We start from the raw sequence: 24,034 nt of genomic DNA on the forward strand, positions 1-24,034 counted from the left end.
AAAAGGAAGAACAAGTTTTGCTGGGGCAGTGGGCATTGGAGGATATGAGTTCTGGTTTGGACATGTTACATTTGTATTGCCTGTGGGATATCTATGTTGTCTGGCACTTGGGAGCAAGTTCTGGGCTGGGAATACAGATCTGAGCATCATCAGCATTTGGATAGCATTTGATACCAAGGTAAATAAGTAGAGAGAGACAGTATGAAACGCTACCAAGAGAGAGAAAGCATGAAGCCCTGGAGACATGGACATTTAAAGATTGGGCAAATGAAGAAGAAGAGCCCAAGGAGTTAAAGAGAAGCCAGAGAAATGGGGCAAAACAAGCCAGGGATTGCATTAGTATTTATTGATATCTTATTTGGACCTGTTCCTTCCACAACCCCTGCAGAAGTCAAGAGAAGAATTTCAAGAACAAATTAATTAACTGTATAAAAAGGTGGTATGAGGTCAAATAAGATAAGGTCTGGTAAACTGGGTTTAGTAACAAAGAAGTTGTGATGATCGGACGGGCCTGGTGGCTCGTGCCTATAATCCCAGCACTTTGGGAGTCCAAGGTGGGTGGATCACTTGAGGTCAGGAGTTCGAGACCAGCCTGCCCAACATGGTGAAACCCTATCTCTACTAAAAGTACAAAAATTAGCTGGGTGTGGTGGCACATGCCTGTAGTCCCAGCTACTTGGGAGGCTGAAGCAGGAGAATTGCTTGAACCTGGGAAGCGGAGGTTGCAGTGAGCCGAGATCATACCACTGCACTCCAGCCTAGGCAACAGGGTGAAACTCCATCTAAACACAAAAACAAAAACAAACAAAAAGTTGTTAGTGATCTTAACAAGATGAGTTTCAGTGGAATGGTGGGAGCATAAGATTCCTTGTGTGGGATGATGAAAGAATAGTTCTGTTAGATGAAAGGATGTCAGGGACCGTGTTTGATGGGTAAGTTTGTATCATAGCTTCATTTCAATTGAATAAACTGGCAAAAGCAGGAGGGGGAGTAATCAGTAAGGGTGACTAGAAACTGTGATTTGCTAAAAGCAAGAATTTACAGTTTGAAGATATCATAGAGAGCATCTGAACTAATCACTTCAATTTACAGGTGGAAAAACTGAGGTCCAGAAAAAAGAAATAACCAAGATCCTGGGGATGAGCAGGGTCAACTGATGGTGTTCAAATCACATATACAATCTTGATTTCAAAGACACTTTGCTGTGTCCAGTATTTTTCTTTCTTTCTTTCTTTCTTTTTTTTTTTTTAACCAGCTTTCCTAGCTGGAAGTGCTTCTAGTATTGAATGGTGGGATGTCGTCAAGGAAGTATTTCTTCAAGGTTGGAGATGAGCAGCTTTTATAGTAATTCCAGGTTTGGGATATATCAATAAAATTTCATTTTTCATTTTCTATTGACAGTGCCAGATTGGCCTCCCTTTTTGGTCTGGATCAGGCAGCAGCTGGCCATGGAAATGAATTTTTCCAGTACACAGCCCCAAAACAGCCTAAGAAAGGCCAGGGAACTGCAGCAACAGGTAAGTTAAGAGTGTATTGCCCGGGCAAGGTGGCTCACACCTGTAATCCCAGCACTTTGGGAGGCCGAGGTGGGTGGATCACTTGAGGTCAGGAGTTCAAGACCAGCCTGGTCAACATGGCGAAACCCCATCTCTACAAAAAATACAAAAATTAGCCAGTCATAGTGGTGCGTGCCTGTAATCCCAGCTACTGGGGGACTGAGGCAGGAGGATCTTTAGAACCCAGGAGGCAGAGGTTGTGGTGATCTGAGATCGTGCCACTGTACTCCAGCCTGGGCAACAGAGCAAGACTCCGTCTCAAAAAAACAAAAACAAAAACAAAACAAAATAAAAGCAAGAATGTATTAGGGTTCTCTGGAGGGACAGAACTAATAGGAAATACGTATGTATGAAAGGGAGTTTAATTGAGAATTGACTCACACGATCACAGGGTAAAGCCCCATGATAGGCCATCTGCAAGTTGAAGAACAAGGAAGCCAGTAATGGATAAGTCCGAGTCCCAAAACCCCAAAAGTAGGGAAGCCGACAGTACAGCCTTCAGTCTGTGGCTGCAGGCCTGAGAGCCTCTGGCCAACTACTAGTGTAAGTCCAAGAGTCCAAAAGCCAAAGAACCTGATGTTCAAGGGCAGAAAGCATCCAGCACAGGAGAAAGATGAAAGTCGGAAGACTCAGCAAGTCAGCCCCTTCCACCTTCTTCTGCCTTATTCTAGCCATGCTGGCAGTTAATTAGATGGTGCCCAACCAGATTGAGGGTGAGTCTGCCTCTCCCAGTCCACTGATTCAGATGCTAATCTCCTTTGGCAACACCGTCACAGACACACCCAGGATCAATACTTTGTGTACTTCAATCCAATCAAGTTGACACTCAGTATTAGCCATCACAACTGGCACTAGGATTGTGTCTTAACAGGTTAGATGGAAGGGTTAGCAACCTTCCAAAAGTGACATGCCAGGTTGTGTATCCTTGACCAGTCTGTCTAAGCTCACCCCCAGTGGTGGGTGCTTCTCTAAGATCTGGGATCCTAATTTCTAGTAGCTGGATGGTGTGCACTTTCTTGGGAACTGATGGAGAGATTCAAAAGCAAGACTTTCTGCCCCATGTGGACACCGCTCTCCCAAACTCTGCCCAAGGCACTCTTAAGTAGACACTGTCCAGTGTTTTGGCAAGAAGGAAGACCTACTTTTCACTTCCTTTATCTGGGCAGGTTAGCTGTAGGCTCCATCCTGAGGCTCCACCCCTGTAGGGCCCCACTCATTAGCATTGTCAAATGATACAGTTATAACACATGTAGTTTTAAGATCTTGGTGGGCTTTTATTTGAGATTCTAGAATTGGGCAACACTTCATTCTATAAAATGGAATGTTGTGATGAGCTGAGCAGAGGAGGTTGGCTTTATAGGCAGAAAAGGGCTGAAGAAAGCAGAAACAGAACAAAAAACAACTGGTCACTTCAAAGTTACTTTTGTTGTGTAGGTTAAAGCAAAGGGGCCTTCCTTCCTTACCATGCTGGCTAAAATTGGATTATACAAAAGATGTTCCTACCACTCTTATCACTCAGGAAATTACAAGAGATTTGGGAGCACTGTGTCAGGAACCGAGGACAAAGAACAAACATATTTCATATTATACCACAACCTATATATAGGCCCTTTACAGAAAATGTTTGCTGACCCCTGCTTTAAATATTACCTATTACTTCAGGCAGTTTTGCTGTAGGTGCTTCTCTTGTTTTCTAAGTCATAACCTGGCCAGATTTCTAGTAGGCTGTGCTTTTATATTTCCCATGGTGCATCTCTTCATCAACAGTGTGCTTCAGACTTGAAGTGGTTGAGTTAATGGGAAAAAAACAACCTTAGTCACCACCCAATGAAAACACTTGATTTTTTATTTTTATTTTTTATTTTACTTAATTTTGGAAACAGAGTCTTGCTTTGCTGCCCAGGCTGGAGTGTAGTGGCTGTTCACAGGTGCCATCCCAGTGCACTATGGCCTTGAACTCCTGGCCACTGCACCTGCCTAACTTGATTGTGTAAATCAGAAGACAGCAACTATGAATTTGTTATGCTTTTAGCGGGGAGCTATAGAGGCAAGATTGCCTATAGAGTTTTCTTTAGGCATTTACAAATAAATAAAGTAGCAATACAGAAGACTTTCTCTGTTCAAGGAAAATTTTTTTTTTTTTTGAGATGGAGTCTTGCTCTGTCACCCGAGCTGGAGTGCAGTGGCGTGATCTTGGCTCATTGCAACTTCTGCCTCCGGTGTTTCAAGCGATTCTCGTGCCTCAGCCTCCCAAGTACCTGGGTTTCAGACCTAGGCACTATAATGGTATAATTGTGTGAGGCACTTGGGTGATTAGAAGCTCAGTTTCTTCACCCCCAGACTAGATCATAGGGCTGCTTTGTGGATCAGTTAAGGATAATAATAATAAAAGCATTACAACACTAACTGTGATCTTTATAATAAGATCAATTTTGAAGCTAGTTCAGTGGTTAAAAATTAGTTTAAGGCTGGGTGTGGTGGCTCATGCCTGTAATCCTAGCACTTTGGGAGGCTGAGGCAGATGGATCACAAGGTCAGGAGTTCAAAACCAGCCTGACCAACATGGTGAAACCTCATCTCTACTAAAAATACAAAGATTAGCTGGGTGTGGTGGTGCGCACCTGGAATCCCAGCCACTCATGAGGCTGAGGCAGGATAATTGCTTGAACCTGGGAGGTGGAGGTTCCAGTGAACCGAGATCGCGCCACTGCACTCCTGCCTGGGCAACAGAGTGACACTCTGTCTCAAAAAAAAAAAAAAAAAAAAATTAGTCTAAACCTAGAAGTGAATGACAACTTTGTTTTCTTGTTCATCTTCAGGAAATCAGGCAACACCAAAAACAGCACCAGCCACCATGAGCACTCCCGCAATACTGGTTGCGACAGCAGTCCATGCATATCGATAGTAAGTCGCTGAGAAGGAACGCTCTCTGAAGTTTGGTGAAAGGGTGTGCAGTTAAGCTACTTTTTCTCGAAAAACTCTGTTTGTTGCAAAATGGTTATTCAGCCCTTCCACGGACAAAATCTCAGTAGTACTTTTAACATCTGAATTGGAGATTTCTGCCGTAAAACTTGAAAAGCCATTATCTTGACTACTCTCTTTAGGAAGTGCTTGTACCCTCAACAACTGTCAAATACTCAAAGAAAGCCTCTCCACTGAGATAGTAAGAATGATAGATATTTATATTTAAAGAGTAAGGAAGTAGCATACGAGCTTTAAATTATAAACTGCTGGGCCGGGTGTCGTGGTGCTCGCCTATAATCCCAGCACTTTGGGAGGCCGAGGCAGAAGAATCACTTGAACCTGGGAGGTGGAGGTTGCAGTGAGCCGAGATTGTGCCACTGGACTCCAGCCTGGCGACAGAGCGAGACTCTGTCTCAAAAAAAAAAAAAAAAAAAAGTAACTGCTCACCTGTGTGCCTGTCTAGAGGCTGAATGACTATTGTTCCCACTTCTCTGTGGCAGAAAAGAAAGCTGGTTCTGCAGAGTTTAGGGAAGTGTTAATACTTGTTGTTTCTCTTCCTTCTATAGCACAAATGGTCAATATGTAAAGCAGGGCAAATTTGGTGCTGCAGTTCTGGGGAACCACACAGCCAGAGAGGTGAGAGTGCTCCCACATCTCATGTATATTCAGATGTCCCACATAATACCAATGAGTTGGCTTTTATCTGACTTGCCCCATGTTTTGTTTATCAGAAGATAAAGATGATTGTTTGTATTGAATGTTAATTTATAATATCAGGTATATAGTAAATGATCACATTTTCGTTACTATTGTGCATTCAAACAAATCCAACCATTCAAAATTGTTAAATTTGACCTTTGTGATATGATCCTACCTTACAAATTTGGGCATTTTTTGTTTGTTGTTTAATTGTGGGGTGTGTGTGTACACAGACACATACACGAACACATATATATACACACATACATATGCATATATAAGATAAAATTTGCCATTTAACTGTTTTAAGTGCATAATCCAGTGCTATTAATTGCATTCATAATATTGGTTGAGCAACCAACACTACTATACATTTCCCAAACAGAAACTGTAACCATTAAGCAACAACTCTACTTCTTCCTTTTCCCAACTCCCCATAAGGTCAAATCTACTTCTTGTTTTTATGAATTTGCCCTTTCTGGGTACCTCATATAAGTGGAATCATAACAGTATTTGTCTTTGGTGACTGATGCATTTCATTTCGCATAATGTCCTGAAGGTTCACCCATGTTTTAGCATGTGTCAGTATTTCATTCCTTTTCATGGCTGAATAATATTTCATTATAGGTATATACCACATTTTGTTTATTCATTCATCAGTTGATGGATGCTGGGTTGTTTATACCTTTTGTCTGTTGGGAATAGACAAAGTATGTACCAGGAAGACTGACATAAAAGTATATGGTCAAGTTCCTGTTTTGGCTGTATACTAAGAGTGGAAATTACTGACTCGTATGATAATTTTATGTATTGCTTTTTGAGAAACTGCCAAACTGTTTTCCACAGCCGCTGCACCATTTTACATTCCCACAAGCAATGTATGAGGGTTTCAGTTTGTTCACATCCTTGCCAGCATTTTGTTATTATTATTATTTTTAAATTCTTCCCATTCTAGTACGTGTGGAATGGTACTTTATTGTGGTTTTAATGTGCATTTTACCCAATGTCTAATGTTGAGTATCTTTTTATTTGCTTATTGACCATTCATCTATTTTCTTTGGAGAGATGTCTATTCAAGCCCTTTGCCCATTTTAAAAATTGGATTTTTTTTTTTGTTGTGGAGTTGTAGTAGTCTTTTAATATATTCTGAGTATGAAACGCTTATTTGCAGATATTTTATTTATTTATTTATTTATTTTTTTTTTTTTTTGAGACGGAGTCTCGCTCTGTCGCCCAGGCTGGAGTGCAGTGGCCTGATCTCAGCTCACTGCAAGCTCCGCCTCCCGGGTTCACGCCATTCCCCTGCCTCAGCCTCCCGAGTAGCTGGGACTACAGGCGCCCGCCACCTCGCCCAGCTAGTTTTTTGTAGTTTTAGTAGAGACGGGGTTTCACTGTGTTCACCAGGATGGTGTCGATCTCCTGACCTCGTGATCCACCCGTCTCGGCCTCCCAAAGTGCTGGGATTACAGGCTTGAGCCACCGCGCCCGGCCTGCAGATATTTTATAGATTATCTTTTCACTTTCTTGATAATGTCCTTTGATGTACAAAAGTTTTTAATTTTGGTGAACTCCATATTATTAATTTTTTTCTTTTGTTATGTGTACTTTTAGTGTTTTATCGGAGAATCCATTACCAAAACCAAGGTCACGAAGATTTACCTCTATGTTTTCTTCCAAGAGTTTTATGATTTTATCCCCTATGTTGTTTTATATACAAGTTAGGCCTACAGTCAAAAATTACTTGACATGTGAAGAGGTGGGAAAATGTAACTGATAATCAAGGGAACAAATAAACTAGGAGCAGACTCACAAATAATCTAGACATTGAAGTTAACATACAAAGCACTTAAAACAACTAGGAATAATATCTTAAAGAAAATAGAGGAAAAAGGCCGGGCGCGGTGGTTCAAGCCTGTAATCGCAGCACTTTGGGAGGCCGAGACGGGTGGATCACGAGGTCAGGAGATCGAGACCATCCTGGCTAACACGGTGAAACCCCATCTCTACTAAAAAATACAAAAAACTATCCGGGCGATGTGGCGGACGCCTGTAGTCCCAGCTACTCGGGAGGCTGAGGCAGGAGAATGGCGTGAACCCGGGAGGCGGAGCTTGCAGTGAGCTGAGATCTGGCCACTGCACTCCAGCCTGGGTGACAGAGCGAGACTCCGTCTCAAAAAAAAAAAAAAAAAAAAAAAAAAGAAAGAAAATAGAGGAAAAGTACAAACGGAATGAAAAGGTGGAGAATTTAAAAAATTAGAATCTATAAGAATAATCACATGGCATTCTAGATTTGAAAAATACAATTTCTGAAATTAAGAACATATTGGATAGGTTTAACAGAGTAAGAATACAGCAGAAGACAGAATTAGTGACTTTGAAGGCAGTTCCATAGAAAATATTCAGACTGAAGCACAGAGAGAAGAAATAATAGAAAGAGACTAGGGCAAAGATTGATGTGGGACATGGTCTGACGTCCATATAATTGGAATCCAAAGACAGTAGAATTACATCTTTAAAGTGCTGAAAGGAAAACAAAACCCTGCCTGTTACAGAATTCTGTAGCAACAAAAATGTCCTTCGAAAATGAAGGCAAAATAAATTTTCAGCCAAACAAAAGTGAGAGAATTCATTGTAGTAGATTTGGACTGCAAGGAACATTAAAGGACATTCTTTAAGTTGAGGGAAATGAATGTCTGTGTCTTTCAAAAGACATGGAGAGACTGGGCGCAGTGGCTCACGCCTATAATCCCAGCACTTTGGGAGGCTGAGGCAGGTGGATCACCTGAGGTCGGGAGTTGGAGACCAGCCTGACCAACATGGAGAAACCCCGTCTCTACTAAAAATACAAAAAAATTAACCAGGTGTGGTGGCACATGCCTGTAATCCCAGCTACTTGGGAGGCTGGGGCAGGAGAATTGCTTGAACCCGGGAGGTGGAGAGGTGGAGGTTGCGGTGAGCCGAGATCATGCCACTGCACTCCAACCTGGGCAATGAGTGAAACTCCGTCTCAAAAAAAAAAAAAAAAAAAAATGACATGGAGAATGTTCATAGAAGTATCATTCATAATAGCCTCTAGCTGGAAACAACTCAAATGTTCATAAACAGGAGAATGAATGAAGAGTTTATGGTATATTCACATAATATAATACTACATGACAATAGAAGAGAACAAAGTACTGCAACGTGAAGTATCAAGGCTTACTCTTACAGATACGGTGAGTGAAAGAAGCAAGGCAAAAGAGTATACTCTGTATAATCCCATTTATACAAATTTAAGAATAGCAAAATTGGGTGTGGTGGCTCACACCTGTAATCCCAGCACTTTGGGAGGCTGAGACAGGTGGATCACCTGAGGTCAGGAGTTCAAGACCAGCCTGGCCAGCATGGTGAAACCCAGTCTCTACTAAAAATACAAAATGAGCAGGGCATGGTGGTATGCACTTGTAGCCTCAGCTACTCTGGAGGCTGAGGCAGGAGAATTGCTTGAACCCGGGAGGTGGAGGTTGCAGTGAACAGAGATTGTTCCACTGTACTCCAGCCTGGGCAACAGAGAGACAGTGTCTCAAAAAGAAAAAAAAAAAAAAAAAAAACAGGCAAAATTAATCAGTGACAGAAGTCAGAATATTGGTTACCTCAGGGTGGGGATTACTGACTAGGAAGGGCATGAAGGAGCTTCCTGTGGTGTGGGAAATGCTCTGCTATTTTAAAAATCCTGTTAATGGTCACGTGGGCATATATATGTATAATGTACATGTATTTTATGTTTTTCATCAATTTAAAAACAATTTGTATTTTCTTTTACACAACCAGTCACTCTCTCTTAGTCACCCCTTGTATAAATGAAAACACTAACAAAATGAAGACATTGCCAATTACAGTTAAACAGCAAGGCCAAAATGAGAGATTAACGTGGATAGTGAGAAGATAAATTTTACAGTTGAGGCCTTAAAGGATGAAAAGATTTTGAGTTTAATAGCTGTATGAAGCACAACCCCTGATACATATTGCTGATTTTATGTTGCCTTTTAACTTCTGTTCTCTTTTTTTTCTGTCGTTGCTTGTCTACAGTATAGGATTCTTCTTTATATCAGTCAGCAACAGCCAGTTACGGTTGCTAGGATTCATGTGAACTTTGAGCTAATGGTAAGACTTCATCATGTAATCATTAGCTCCTTCAGGATAGGTTTACAGGAGAGATTGGTCTGATTGTACCTAGTAGAAATTAGATCCACTTGTTCATCCCTGGGTGTCCTTGTAAGTATCTAACAGAACCTTTCAGAAAGGTCTCTTGGCTCCTTCTGGGAATGTGGACTAAAGGGTGAATGGTGGAGGGTGAGAGGGAAGAAGAAAAATCTCTGATACTTCTCTTTGGGTCCACCTGAGTCATGACCCTACTCTGTGAGCTTAGGCAGTCATGTTTATCTGGTATAATACTGCTTGTGGATGCATTATCTTAACATTTCTCCTTTCTCCAGGTTCGCCCCAATAACTATAGCACCTTTTATGATGACCAAAGACAGAACTGGTCCATCATGTTTGAGTCGGAAAAAGCTGCTGTGGAGTTCAATAAGCAGGTGATAATATCTTATTCTCCCTGTGAGAAGCCAGAATACTTGTTTGGATTTCCCTTAATTTTAGGGAAACATATAGAAACCCCATAATCTGCTGTGTTTTGTTGGTGACTAGCATTAAAAAACCCACTAAATTTGCCACTTCAGCCTGTTGTATGATTTCAGGAAAATAATAGGAATACTTACTGAAACTGCTTGACAATTTAGCCTTCCTCTTTTTTAAAAGAGAATGTTTTAGGCTGGGTGTGGTGGTTCACGCCACGCCTGTAATCCCAGCATTTTGGGAGGCCAAGGCAGGTGGATCGCTTGAGCCCAGAAGTTCAAGACCAGCCTGGGCAACATAGTGAAACCCCATCTGTACAAGAAAAGAGAGAGAGAGAGAGAGTAGGTTACTACATACTCATTGTAGAAAATTTAGAAAAGCATTAAAAAAAAAAAACACTCATAATCTTACTACTCAAAGTAACCACTATTTCCTTTTTTCTATGCATAATATACATAAGTAGATATAATCCTTTAATCGTTCTTTATCTTGCTTATTGTATTTAAAAATGTATAATTCATCTTTTCCTATCTCATGAAAAACTATTTGGAAACATTTTTGAAGGCTGCATAATATGCGTGTTGTCAGTTCAAGCTACCGTAACAAATTACCATAGAGTGATTAAGCAACAGAAAGTTATTTCTCACGGTTCTTGAGGCTGAAAGTCTGAGATCAGGGTGCCAGCATAGTTGGGTTCTAGTGAGACCCTCTTCTGAGTTGCAGACTATCTTCTTCTTGTATCCTTACATAGTAGAAAGAGGGTGAGATGGTTCTCTGGTATCTCTTTAATAAGGTCCCTAATCCCATTCATGAGGGCTCCACCCTCCTGGCTTACTTACCCCCCAAAGGCCCAACCTCCTAATACTGTCACACTGGGAATTAGGATTTCAGTGTAAGTATTCGAAGGGGACACAAACATTCAGCCCATAACATTTGTTTCTTAGTTGATGTAATCATTACCTTATGTTATGCACTTAGATTGTTTTCTATCTCTGCAATAAATGACACCGAGGTGAGCATTTTTTATAGAAGTCTGTCCTTTTTTCCTCCCTACATATTTCCATAAGCTTTGTTTCAGTGAGTGAGTGATTCGGTTCAGTCAAAAGGTCCAGATATTTTTAGTTTTTATTTTTATTTTTTTTTTATTTTGAGACAGAGTCTCGCTCTGTTGCCCAGGCTGGAGTGCAGTGGCCGGATCTCAGCTCACTGCAAGCTCCGCCTCCCGAGTTTATGCCATTCTCCTGCCTAAGCCTCCTGAGTAGCTGGGACTACAGGCACCCGCCACCTCGCCCAGCTAGTTTTTGTATTTTTTTAGTAGAGACGGGGTTTCACCGTGTTAGCCAGGATGGTCTCGATCTCCTGACCTCATGATCCACCCGTCTCAGCCTCCCAAAGTGCTGGGATTACAGGCTTGAGCCACTGCACCCAGCCTATTTTTAGGTTCTTAATACACTTTGGCACACTGCTTTTTCAGAAAGATTGTACTATTTCACATTTATAGCAATTTTCTCATTGTACCTTTGCCAGCATTTAGAATAATCCTTTTTTTCTTTTGGTCTTCATCACTTGGTAAAAATAATGATGCCTCATTGTTTTTATTTGATTGCAATAATGAATTTTTTTTTTTTTTTTTTTTTTTTTTTTTGAGATGGAGTCTTGCTCTGTTGCCAGGCTGGAGTGCAGTGGCGTGATCTCAGCTTACTACAACCTCTGCCTCCCCGGTTCAAGTTATTCTCCTGCCCCAGCCTCCCGAGTAGCTGGGACTACAGGCGCACACCTCCATTCCTGGCTAATCTCTTGAGCTTGTGATCCGCCCGCCTCGGCCTCCCAAAGTGCTGGGATTACAGGCGTGAGCCACCGCGCCTGGCCTCTGGAACTTTTTAAAAGAAAATGAGCAGCAAGTTTCTAATGGATACTATATTAAAACATTGATAAAATTGGGTCTTGAATCCACATTTTTCTAAACTCATAGTCTAAAGATCTTTCATAGTATATTGCTTTTGAGGGCTTAATAATATTAAAACACAAGCCCAAGGATAATTATTCATAAATAGAATAATTATTCACAGAGATGCCTCTGACTCCTTTGTCTAAGATTTATGCTAAGATAATATGGCCAAATCTGTAGGTGGCATTGATGTGGATTCTGGGATTGCAACATGATTTTGTAAATGCCCTTTCTACTGCAGTCTTTAGAAGTGCTTTTTGACATTTTTTCGAAGTTTCCCTTTCTTTCCTAGGTTCCCAAAAACTGAAACAGTAAATCAGTATCATAATCAATAGCTAATGCTTATTAAGTACTTACTGTTATTTGCCAGGTACCTTGTCAAGTACTCTACTTATATTAGCTCATTTAATTTTCATAACCATCCTATGAGATGTGTGAAGCATTATCTCCATCTTGGGTACATAGAGATTATTTGGCCAGGGTCACAAAGTTAATAAGTGGCAGTACCTGGATCTGTACTCAGACATTCTGACTACAAAGCCACACTCCTAGGCACTTTTGATTCCTGGCAAGATAAGTAACTTTCATTTGGTTTACTTCTAAACATGTAATCTGTTTTGTTAGTGGATGAAACTATTTGAGAAAGAGCAGTAGCAATAAAGGAATGAGTACTTACTGAGCTTAAACTACATTTATGCTGCTTCGATTTTGTCTTGCAGGTGTGCATTGCTAAGTGCAACAGTACCTCTTCCCTGGATGCAGTGCTCTCCCAGGACCTCATTGTGGCAGAAGGCCCTGCTGTAGAAGTTGGAGATTCTCTGGAAGTGGCCTATACTGGCTGGCTCTTTCAGAATCATGTGCTGGGCCAGGTAAGAAAATGCACCTTGCAAGTTCTTTTGTAAACTTACATAGCATGAGGGCTATTCCCAGGGAAGATACTATTACTGTGAACTGCTGCTGTTGTCAAATAGGAGTCCCACTTTAGACACTGCAATTGCTTTGGGGGCACATTATGAAATGTGAATGTGTAAAAGATCCTCAGTGCCACTCTGTCACTTCAACTTAGGGAAAGTGGGAACCAGTTTCCCAAGTACTATTATTTTTGCTAGTTGTTCATGTGTATGCTCCTATACCAGTGTTACACTTGAATATATTCTTATGGAATTAAGTCTTAAAACTTCTTTTTAGACCTCCTTACAGTTTTTCATATAGTAGATACTGTAAATACATTGAGCTTATTATGTTTTAATATTGTTAAGCCCTTAAAAGCAATATATTATATGAGAGAAAGACCTTTATGAGTTTAGAAAAATCTGGATTCAAGATCCAATTATATACTAATTTGACCTTGATGAAGTCATTTATACTCTGATTTTTTTCCGTTTGCGAATGGAGGTTAATGATCTTGCTCTGCTTACTCGGCAGGGTTAGTGTCAGCATCAAAATGAGATGATTTATTTGAAAGTATATTGTGGATGAAAAATGCTTAAATACATAGTTGTAGGAATGTGTTTTTTTCCTAAACCTGGAAAATCACTGTTTTAGAGATACTCATTATGATAACACCCTTTAGCTATGATGTCATCCAACATTTCAGGTCCTTTAGAAACTATCTTCTGAGTGTATTTAACAGTCCCTGTTCCAGAAGTACTGTGTGGTATGTAGTTAGTTGAATGCCATAATGGTTATTATTATTTTTGAAATTGGCTGGCCTCATTTCCTTCAATCAAATTGCAGGTTTTCGACTCCACTGCTAACAAAGATAAGTTGCTTCGCTTGAAATTAGGATCAGGAAAAGTCATCAAGGTAAAGGCTGCACTGTTTTTTTTTATGGTTTTATCAGTTGCAGTGGGTTTAACTTAGATTAAATTGTGTGGAATTTCTTTTCTTTTCTTTTTTTTTTTTTGAGACAGAGTTTCGCTCTTGTTGTTCAGGCTGGAGTGCAATGGTGTGATCTCAGCTCGTTGCAACTTCCACCTCCCGGGTTCAAGCGATTCTCCTGCCTCGGCTTCCCGAGTAGCTGGGATTATAGGCATGCGCCACCATGCCCAGCTAATTTTGTATTTTTAGTGGAGATGGAGTGTCTGCATGTTGATCAGGCTGGTCTCGAACTCCTGACCTCAGGTGATCCACCCGCCTCGGCCTCCCAAAGTGCTGGGATTACAGGCGTGACTTTTTGACATCTGGAAATCTTTTTGACATCTGGAAATGCTTGGATGAAGAATATGAGGGGAAAATGTGTTACATTGCATTTGGGATATTTTTATCTATGAATCATTATATTGAAGATGGTTACAATCGTTTTCTGTAGTCCTGACCTTTTCTTTTCTATTCTATGACTCTGAGCATATTATTTCATCCTTCCTATAGCCTAGTAGGGGAAAAGGTGAGACAGTTTATTCTAGAAACTTGTCATAAAGGGTTGAATCTCATCTGTCTGGGTTGCTTTGAATCAGCACTTTCCAATCACTGTGGGAGGCAACTGTGACAATAGCAGGAGGAACACTGGGATTCGAATCCGAGAACTTGGGTTCAAGTTGTGAATTTTTTCTTTACTAACTGTGCAGGTGTTTTATAAAATAAAGAATGTTTTACACATGTGGTATATTATGGTGTCAGGACATAGTAGTGATGATGCATTGTGCTGTACTCATTCATCTGTGTGGTGAAAAGGTTTATTTTCATGACCGCTTTTCCCAGAATCCTATGGAGACTTTTTCCAATAGATCATAGCAGTTAAGTCATGATCCCTGAACCTAGACAGATCTAATGTTGAATCTTAGCTTAACAACTTACTAACTGTGTGATCTTGGGTTACATACTTAACCTCCACAAGCTTCAGTTATTGAAGTAAAATGGGGACAATCCTGACAACCTTATGAAGTTTTTGGAGGGGCTTAAACAAGATCGTGCATGTAAAGCACTTTCCACACTTCCTAGAAAACAGTCTTTTTTGATGGGGGGAAATGGAGTCTTGCTTTATCACCTAGGCTGGAGTTCAGTGGCATGATCTCAGCTCTCTGCAACCTCTGTCTCCTGGGTTCAAGCGATTCTCCTGCCTCAGCCTCCTGAGTAGCTGGGACTACAGGTGTGCACCACCATGTCTGGCTAATTTTTTGTATTTTTGGTAGAGACGAGGTTTCACCATGTTGGCCAGGCTGGTCTCGAACCCCTGACCTCAGGTGATCCACCCATCCCGGCCTCTCAAAGTGGTGGGATTACAGCTGTGAGCCGCTGTGCCCAGCTGAAAACATGCTTTTTTAATGATAGCTTTTCTTACTCTTACTGCTCTTCTTTTATTCCTCCCATTTTCTCTCATCATCTAAGCTAAATATATTTCATGCAACCCCAGATATGCCTGCTTTTACAAGTAGGTTTAGAGGGTGTCTTCTAGATATTCTTATAGCAACACGGGGCAGTAGTCAGACCCGACCTCTGGAGGCACTGAGTAAACCTGAAAGTGTGGATAAGTGAAACCTGTTGCTCCTGTACTTCACTTTGTCTTCTGAGGAGCTTCTTGTTTGATGAACTTTTCCTATCTGATTTTTAAAGGGCTGGGAAGATGGAATGCTGGGCATGAAAAAAGGAGGAAAGCGGTTGCTTATTGTCCCTCCAGCCTGTGCTGTTGGCTCAGAAGGGGTAATAGGCTGGACTCAAGCAACAGACTCGATCCTGGTGTTTGAGGTGGAGGTTAGGCGGGTGAGTGAAACTGTCTTTGTTTTGTTTGATGAGTCTTCTGCATGTCTTTTTGCTAGTTAAATAAATAAATAAATGAAGATATTTGAAAACTAGGTTCTGAAGACGTAGATTTCTTTGAAAAAGTAGAAATGGAGTAGTCAGAAAGAGCAACAGCTTTGAAATCTAAGGATCAAAGTATTATGTCCTTCCTGGCTCTCTATTCAGAGTCTAGAAGTGGTTGTGACTTTAAGAAAGTCACATCTCATGCCTGTAATCCCAGCACTTTCGGAGGCCGAGGTGGGCGGATCATGAGGTCAGGAGATCAAGACCATCCTGGCTAACGTGGTGAAACCCCATCTCTACTAAAAATACAAAAAATTAGCTGGGCTTGGTGGCAGGCGCCTGTAGTCCCAGCTACTTGGGAGGCTGAGGCAGGAGAATTGCTTGAACCTGGGAGGTGGAGATTGCAGTGAGATGAGATCGTGCCATTGCACTCCAGCCTGGGTGACAGAACAAGACTCTGTCTCAAAAAAAAAAGTCACATCTTCACACTAAGCTTTTTATTTTGTCTACAAAATAGTGACTCCTGCCCAATGTATATACTTTTTACTTAGTGATTCTATGGCTACAAACTTGATATCTTTACATAAGTATGCAAAGATTGCATGTGTGTATGTTTTACTACGACTACCTCTGCCACATTGTAGTAGCCAAAAACTGGCAACAATGTAAATGTCCATCATTAAGATACTGGTTAAATTATGTTTTTTTTCATAGACTTTTATGTAGCTCTTAAAGAATATGAAAAATCTATTGTTAAGGAAGCAAGTTGCAGAACATTGTGGATAGTATGGTCTCATGTGCGTGTGTATGTGTGTGCATGTGTGTGTGTCTGTGTGTGTATACACATATACATATCCATATCCATAGTCATATGTACATATATGTGTATACACACACACGTAATACACACATATATGCTCATATATTCATAGAAAATTCCTGGAAGCTTTAAAAGAAATCATTAAAAGTGATTTTTTTTTCTGTAGAGTGGAAATGGAGTTCAGAAAGTTTTACTTTTTGTCACGGTACGTTTTGTACCATGTGAAAAACTTAACATGAATATATATAGTTTCTGTGCAATAAATTGTGCTTAGTCAACTTAATACTACCTGTTCCCTGCCCCCAAATGATCCTGTTTGCTTTATACTGTTTGTTAGATTCAAATGTGATAGGGTTTGTTACTGTAAACTCTAAAATACAATACAAATAGGGAATATTATGGTCATCTTCTTTGTGGCTGTTACACCTGCCACAGAGAAAGGATGTGCTTCCCTTCTCAGTGATGCTTTCCTAACCGTTCCTAACTGGACACTTTCATCCTTCTGGGCTGCTCTAGCCCTCTTTCAATGACATGTGACCTGCTGCCTTTTTTCTTTATTACAACTTTTATATTCTCTGTCAATTTTCCTTTGAGTTTGAAAAATCATGGCTGGTGATAGGTAACAAACCAATTTGAGTTTATCATGACTGGCACATGAAACAAAAAATTTTCTGTTTTACCAATAATCAAACAATGACAAATTGACCTGCATATCAAATTCACAAGGCTGGTAGAGAATGATACCCCGTGTGGCAAGTGTTCAGAAAGATTTATACACTACTGTGGTGTATAAACTAGTTCACTCTTTCTGAAGGGAAATTTAATAGTATCTATTAACCCATTTATGCTGGAGGTTGCAAAATTTTGGGGGAAAAATCAGACCTTGGTGATGACCTTGAGCAGTAGGATATAAATTACTCCCACAAGCTTAACGTTCCAATAAGGGACCACTTGGCATAAATGGGTTAAAAGCTTTCAAAATGAGCATCCCTTTTATCCAACAATTTTAACTAATTTATAGTTTGGAAATATTTAACTAAAATTTAACTAATTTATAGTTTGGAAATATTTAAGATTATGTACAAAAATACAGATACAAAGCTATTCATGGAAGCATTGTTTATGATAGAAATAAGCTGAATGTCTAACAGTGAGGAATTGGTGAAATATACTTTGTAATAGAATATGTATTTATGACTTTAGTTCCTAAAATCCTTTGGAGACTTTTTCCTATAGATCATAGCAGTGAAGGGCTGACCCTTGAAGTTAAATATACTCTTCAGTAGTTAAAAATAATATTGCAAATTAATATTTAATGATATGGAAATAGGTTAATATGTCAGTGAGTGAGCAAAACAGGTTACAAAACAGCATGGCCCATTTTTGTAAAAGCTGTATACAGAGACAGATAATATAATGGTAGTTGGATTGCAGGTGATTACTACCTTTGTCTTTTTGGCTGAGCTACATTTTCTGATTTGCCTGCAGTGAACAGGTAATGGCTTGTGTAATGAAAAATAAGTAAAATGAAAGGAGGGTGAAAGGGGAAGGGTATTTGTCGCCTATTCCACCTGCGATGACTCTTTCTCTAGGTGAAGTTTGCCAGAGATTCTGGCTCTGATGGGCACAGTGTTAGTTCCCGGGATTCTGCAGCCCCGTCTCCCATCCCTGGTGCTGATAACCTCTCTGCTGATCCTGTTGTGTCACCACCCACATCAATACCTTTCAAATCAGGGTAAGATACTCCAATTGTATGAAGCTCTTTTATGGCTCATAAAAATGATTCTTAGAGGGGTTCAGAAATAGAGATATAGTTAAAAACTAAAATAATTTTAAATAACTGGAAAGAATGGGATCAGGGAAATGGGGAAAATACTTGCATCAGATTTTTCTGACAAAAGTTTAATATTCATAGGCCTCAAAAGCACTAACTCAGAAGAATACTTACAAAATTCTGGAAGAAAACTAAGCAGAGGGCATAAATACAAAATTATATACTCATGGAAAAAATGTAAATAATAAACATTTGGATGGAAAGTTGTTCAACTTTACTAGCATTCAAAGATTATGCAAACTAAAGAAGAGTTAAAATTCTGTTTTACAGTCATTAAATTGGCACACATTTAAAAAAACAATTTGCTTATCCAATATAGTTTGGACTTGTGATTCTGGATTTTGTTTTCAATCTTGGAATATGGTCTGTTTGCTTTCAGGGAGCCAGCTCTTCGTACCAAATCTAACTCCCTCAGTGAACAACTTGCAATAAATACAGTAAGTATAAGAGTCGTGGCCAGGCATGGTGGTTATCACCTGTAATCCTAACACTTTGCGAAGCTGAGGCAGGAGGATCACTTCAGCGCAGGAGTTCAAGACCAGCCTAGGCAACATAGTGAGACCCTGTCTCTCCCTTAAAAAAAAAAAAAAGAGTTTTTCTCCCTCACCCCTAGTGTGCTGAGGTTTTATGTGCTTAGGATATGGTAGGTTAGAGAAAAAAAAAAGTTAAGAGGCTAAAATGTTTCTAGGCTAAATCAATGGTTACTTTGTTCATTTCCCCTTACTTGGGAGTCAGTGTAAGTTAGCCTCAGCTTCTGCATAGAGATTCAAATCTTGATTCTTATAAGCATGTGGCCTTGAGAAAATTGTCTAACTTCTGTGATCCTCAGCTTCTTCATTAGTTAAAAGGAATTCATTCTCATAGCCCCTTTTTACAGTTTTTGTGAGGATTAGAGATAATTTGTAAAGTGCTGAGCTCAGAGCCTTCGTTTAGTGTGTCTTTAGTAAGTGGTCACCGTGATTATTATCAGGAGACTGATGTTCAACTGGGGGAGGAGCCTCTCTCAGTTAAAGTGCTCTTCAATTTTAGAAATATTATTTATTCCGAGGATTGTGTTAGTGGTTAATCCTAGGCACCCTCTTCTACTTGCTTTCTGTGACCTTGAACAATTTAGCTTCTCTAAGCTTCATGTTTAAATCCTCATCTGTAAAATGGAGATGTTGCCTATCTCAAACAGATTTTTATGACTTTTAAATAAAATAATGCCTATGGAGTTTTTAGTATTGTGTCTGGCATATTGTAAGCACTCAGTAAACATTAGCTCTTGTTATTATCATAAATGTTGCCAACATTACATATCTTTATACTTTCATTCTCACAGAGGAGCTCTGTACTAATTCACCAGCTGATTGACTTTGAGCAGGACAGTGAGCCTCTGTGTTTCCCCAGTTGTAAGATGAAAGTGCCAGCATGCTGTTTTAGTAAAATCTGGATTTGAATGCGTTTAAGAAGGATGCATATGGTAGTTTGCTGCTGGCCTGCCTGGTCTGTGAAGGCTTCTGAGTTTGCTGCCTGTGGACCAGACAGTGGCTGAGGCACTTCAAATTCTAAAGCCCTGTGGCCTTCACCTACTGCACTGGGAAACAGAATAGGTGTATGGAGTGAAATTGGTGCTAGCATCTCTCCAACCCTAGTTTACTTGTTTATATTCAATCCAACAGAATTATTAAGCAAATAATTGTTTCGAAGTGATCTCCTAAACCCAGAAGGTTAAATCAAAGAATCAGAGGAAAATTGAAGAATAATTATTATCTCAGATCTTTGAACAGTCACCAAAATGGTCCAATATTGGTTCCATTGTACTCTGTAGTCATAACAACTCTTGTTACCTATTTCTAAGCTATAGTAACTTCTAGCAGACTAATGGCCTCCAGCTATTTTTTTCTTTTCTTTTTTTAAACAAGTTTGTTTTTTTAATGGAGGCAAAATCTACATAACATGAAATTAACCACCTTTCTTTTTCTTTTTCTTTTCCATTTAAGTTTTTATCTTTGTTTTGAATAGGTAATTACATTTATATGGCACAGTTATCAAAACAATATAACAAGATCTACATTGTGAGGACTCACTTCTATTCCTGTCCTTATCTACCCTATTCCATCTCACACCCCTTAGGTAACTGCTTTTATTAGTTTCTTATATATTATTTCAGTGTTTCTTTATGCAGGTGCACGCAAATAGGAATGTATATTTTATTCCTCCCTCCTTTCACACACACAAAGTAGCATACTCTGTATGTAATGCACCTTGCCTTTTCCATATAACTATATTATATAAAAAATGCAAAATCTTTTCATGTTGGTGTATAGAGAGCGTCCTCATTTTAATCTGTAGATCACAATATTCCATTGTGTGCATAGGGTTTATATAACTAGTCCTTTCCTGATGTATCCAACTTTTTTTGGATACATCATCAGTTAAGAAAAAATAAGCACACACTCCCAGTATATGTTTATTGACAAATTATGTACATAAAGTACCATCAGTCCCTGTAAGCAAACTCAATGTCTTACACTGGTAGCTTAAAAATATTAAAAATGCAGCCTGGGCAACATGGTGAAGCCCTTTCTCGACCAAAAATACAAAAAATTAGCGCCTGTGGTCCCAGCTACTTGGGAGGCCGGGGTGGGAGGACCTCTTAAATCTGGGAAATGGAAGTTGCAGTGAGCTGAGATCACGCCACTGCACTCCAACCTGGGTAATAGAGACCCCATCTCAAAAAAAAAAAAAAAAGTAATCTTAATAAAAATGGAGGTTATGATCATTTCCTTCTACACCCAATAGCTCATGTTGTGCACCTTCAGGTGTACTTACTTGCCATTCTGAAATTTTGGACCAGTTAATGGAAGCTTCTAGCACAGGGTCTAGTGTGTAGTTAATGCTAAGTCATAGTTAAATTAACCTGAAGTTAAAACAAAGAGCTCCTGTTTCCTTTTCTTCACAGATCTCTTCTGAATATCTATCTACTGAATTGCTTCAGGCTTTTGAGTGAGGGTACTGTCATCTAAAATGCCTCCCTCTCTTAACATCTCTATGTTAGTTTTTCATCTGTAAAATGAGACTAATTATGCCTGCTGGGGAGACTTGATCGAATACGTGTGAAACTACTTTGTCCATTCCAAAGATACAGGGAATTATTTTTACTACTTTTAATTGTGATCCATGTATGCTTCTATGCAAGAAATCTTTGATTCTCATTTTCTAGAGGATATGTTTTTAAATAGATATGGTAGGGGGATTTGTTGAAGGATTTGATACAAAAGCCAAAGGGATAGAGCTGCCTGAAGGTGATAAACCTTGATCACAGTGATTTTTGTGACTTTCCTCTCTTTGTAGAGTCCCGATGCAGTCAAAGCCAAGTTGATCTCTCGGATGGCTAAAATGGGCCAGCCCATGCTGCCCATCCTTCCACCACAGCTGGATTCCAATGATTCAGAAATCGAAGTATGTCCCCCTGGCTGTATTAGAATGAATAGTAGAGATGTCTCCATCATCTTTCTTTTTATTTGGTTGGAGTGATTATGTTTTCTGCCTCTAAGGCAGAATCATTATTTAGACGGCTAATATGCAAAATGATACAGATTGGTATTGGTACATGTGTTTCTACTGTGATTAGTACTTCCCCTGAGAGATGGAAGCAATTTTGTAGATCTTTTACAAGAACCGGGCAGTTTTCAGTGGTTAATTTAGCCTTCTTTACTAGAATCTCTGTGTTACAAGAGATCACTCTCTGGACAGCATGATGCCCAGTTCATAGCAAATGCTCTATTCATATGTGTTGAGCGAATGTTTAGATTATTTTGGGAAAGGTTGGTCTTCTCACTGATGTTGCCTATCACTAAAGCTCCAATTAGTATGTCTTTTGACTTTGTATATGGTATTTTTGTGTTTGTTTTCTATTTAGAAGTTCAAGAATTTTATTGAATTCAAATCTGTCAACTTTCTCCCCTTGTTATTTGCTTTTAACATGCTTAGAAAGCCTCCCCACTTTCAGATTATAAATATCACATGTATTTTTAAAGATATTTATCAATATTTTATACTTAGATCTAAATTTTTAATCCATTTGGAATTTGGTGTTCCAAATTGATTTTTAGTATTCTTTTACTTTGATAGAAAACAAGGAAAGGGTGATGGTCTTGAAAAAATTTTTTCTGGAATATACTTTATATTTTACATTTTTGTTTTATTCTTGGAAAAGCTCTACATAGATTTAACATCTTAAAGGAAGATAGGATTTCTGAGGCCTACTGTTATAGGATTAATTTTTTTGTGGTCTGGAAATGCAATTTAAATAAGAATATTTTTATTAAAAATTTTGTATGTTTTTATTCATTTTAGAATACTTTAAAATTATAGAAAAGAAACATATTGAACAAAAAGGGCATTCATCTTTATATATTGCTTTGTAACCTGATTTTTAAACTTAATGTTATATCATAAACATTTACGTTAACATAAATGATTTAAGTAAATAAAGTGGTTTAAAGGAAACCCAGTGTTCTATTATATCATTTTATTATATTCCTTTCACTCTGTTGTTAGACATTTAGGTTTGTTAAGAGCTGCAGAAATCTAAAACTGGGATGTTTTTCTAGAAGAGAATATAAGGGGACAAGGGGAAGTTCTAAAGTAAAAGAATGTCTAAAACTTTGGTCCTTGAACTACAGCATAGCAGATTACAGTCAATATTGTGCCTCAAGATTTTCTGTTTCTTATATGAAGCAGGAGGATGTAGAATAACTTTGTTTAGAGTTATAGCTTTGATTTTATGAAACGAAAGATTGTTGGAAAAAACATCCTAAAACTATATTATCTAAATATAGCATGTTAATCAGGTGCAGTGAATCCTGCATTATCCGATTTTCATTGAGTACCTTGAGGCCTATGGAGATGATTTGTCAGAAGGGAAGAGGCTGGATTATTTCTTGCAAAAGACCACTTTTTTTGTAGGAATAGATTATATTTGTCTTAAGGTAGCTACTGGTTTGGAAAATGATATATTCTGAAGAGTGGTTAGTTTAGCTGCTTCAGACAATAGAACATCAATTTCTTAGAATATTTGTGGAAATGAACTATATTTACTTATTCAATATGATTTACAGGGAGAAGGACTCTTACTTTATTGCATAGCAGAGCGCTTTTTCTCCACAACCCACACCCTCAACTCATGGCCTTCCGCTTACCTTTCCTTCCTCTTCTTTGCCTAGAAATCCTGTGTTGGAAGCAGGTTTAGGGCAGACAGTCAGCCTTAGTCTTCAATGAGGGACCCCATACAGAGTAACTCAAACACTCGTTCCTGTTTCAGGATGTGAATGCTCTGCGAGGAGGTGGGCAGCCCGTGGTGACTCCGTCCATCCAGCCCTCTCTTCAACCAGCCCATCCAGTGTTACCACAGATGACCTCACAGGGTAAGGAACCTCTCTGAGGCTCTGTGGCCTTGAACTGGGTCAGCACAAAAATTATCATCACTGTTCCTTAAACTGTTAGGCTGCATTGTTTCAGTACTGAGGACTAAAGTGTAAATGTAAGAGTGGGACACTTGTCAGTTTGTCCCTGGGTAAGACATTTTCACACCCAGAGAGGGACCTGGCTGCTGGTTGTGACTTCTGCTGTGTTGCACTGTCAGTTTTGGGTATCTGCACTCAGCTATTGAGACATCTCCCTGGGTGTGTTCTGTACTTCCTGTCGGATGGGATCCTAGGGCTGAGTCAGAAGCACATGAGAGCACCCAGTTTCCTTCCACTGGCTCATTCCTGAGATTGCAGTAGAGCTGAGTGTAGGGAGACTAGGCAAGGAAAATAGTTGAGTCTGAAGCATGATGGTATGTAAGGTGCTAGTCCAGACTCACACCAAGA

At 39.5% G+C, this 24,034-nt stretch overlaps 2 protein-coding genes across 3 annotated transcripts in view; one reads left to right on the top strand and one right to left on the bottom strand.

The window, feature by feature from the left end:
* The window catches only part of PRPF4 (pre-mRNA processing factor 4), a 141,300-nt gene that overhangs the window by 76,399 nt on the left and 40,867 nt on the right, over positions 1-24,034 (bottom strand). The window lies entirely within an intron of this gene.
* The window catches only part of FKBP15 (FKBP prolyl isomerase family member 15), a 55,650-nt gene that overhangs the window by 9,133 nt on the left and 22,483 nt on the right, over positions 1-24,034 (top strand). Inside the window, exons 2-13 of one of the 2 annotated variants that reach the window (XM_050760972.1) lie at positions 1,402-1,517; positions 4,376-4,460; positions 5,087-5,156; positions 9,288-9,362; positions 9,695-9,793; positions 12,501-12,650; positions 13,519-13,587; positions 15,334-15,480; positions 17,935-18,077; positions 18,556-18,613; positions 21,513-21,620; positions 23,485-23,587. In XM_050760972.1, coding sequence (XP_050616929.1) covers positions 1,402-1,517; positions 4,376-4,460; positions 5,087-5,156; positions 9,288-9,362; positions 9,695-9,793; positions 12,501-12,650; positions 13,519-13,587; positions 15,334-15,480; positions 17,935-18,077; positions 18,556-18,613; positions 21,513-21,620; positions 23,485-23,587 — 1,223 coding nt within the window. Of the gene's footprint in view, positions 1-1,401; positions 1,518-4,375; positions 4,461-5,086; positions 5,157-9,287; positions 9,363-9,694; positions 9,794-12,500; positions 12,651-13,518; positions 13,588-15,333; positions 15,481-17,934; positions 18,078-18,555; positions 18,614-21,512; positions 21,621-23,484; positions 23,588-24,034 lie in introns of those variants that run through there. The other variant, XM_050760971.1, reaches the window with a different exon arrangement.

Source organism: Macaca thibetana, chromosome 15 (genome assembly GCF_024542745.1).
Source record: "Macaca thibetana thibetana isolate TM-01 chromosome 15, ASM2454274v1, whole genome shotgun sequence".
Classification (NCBI taxonomy): domain Eukaryota; kingdom Metazoa; phylum Chordata; class Mammalia; order Primates; family Cercopithecidae; genus Macaca; species Macaca thibetana.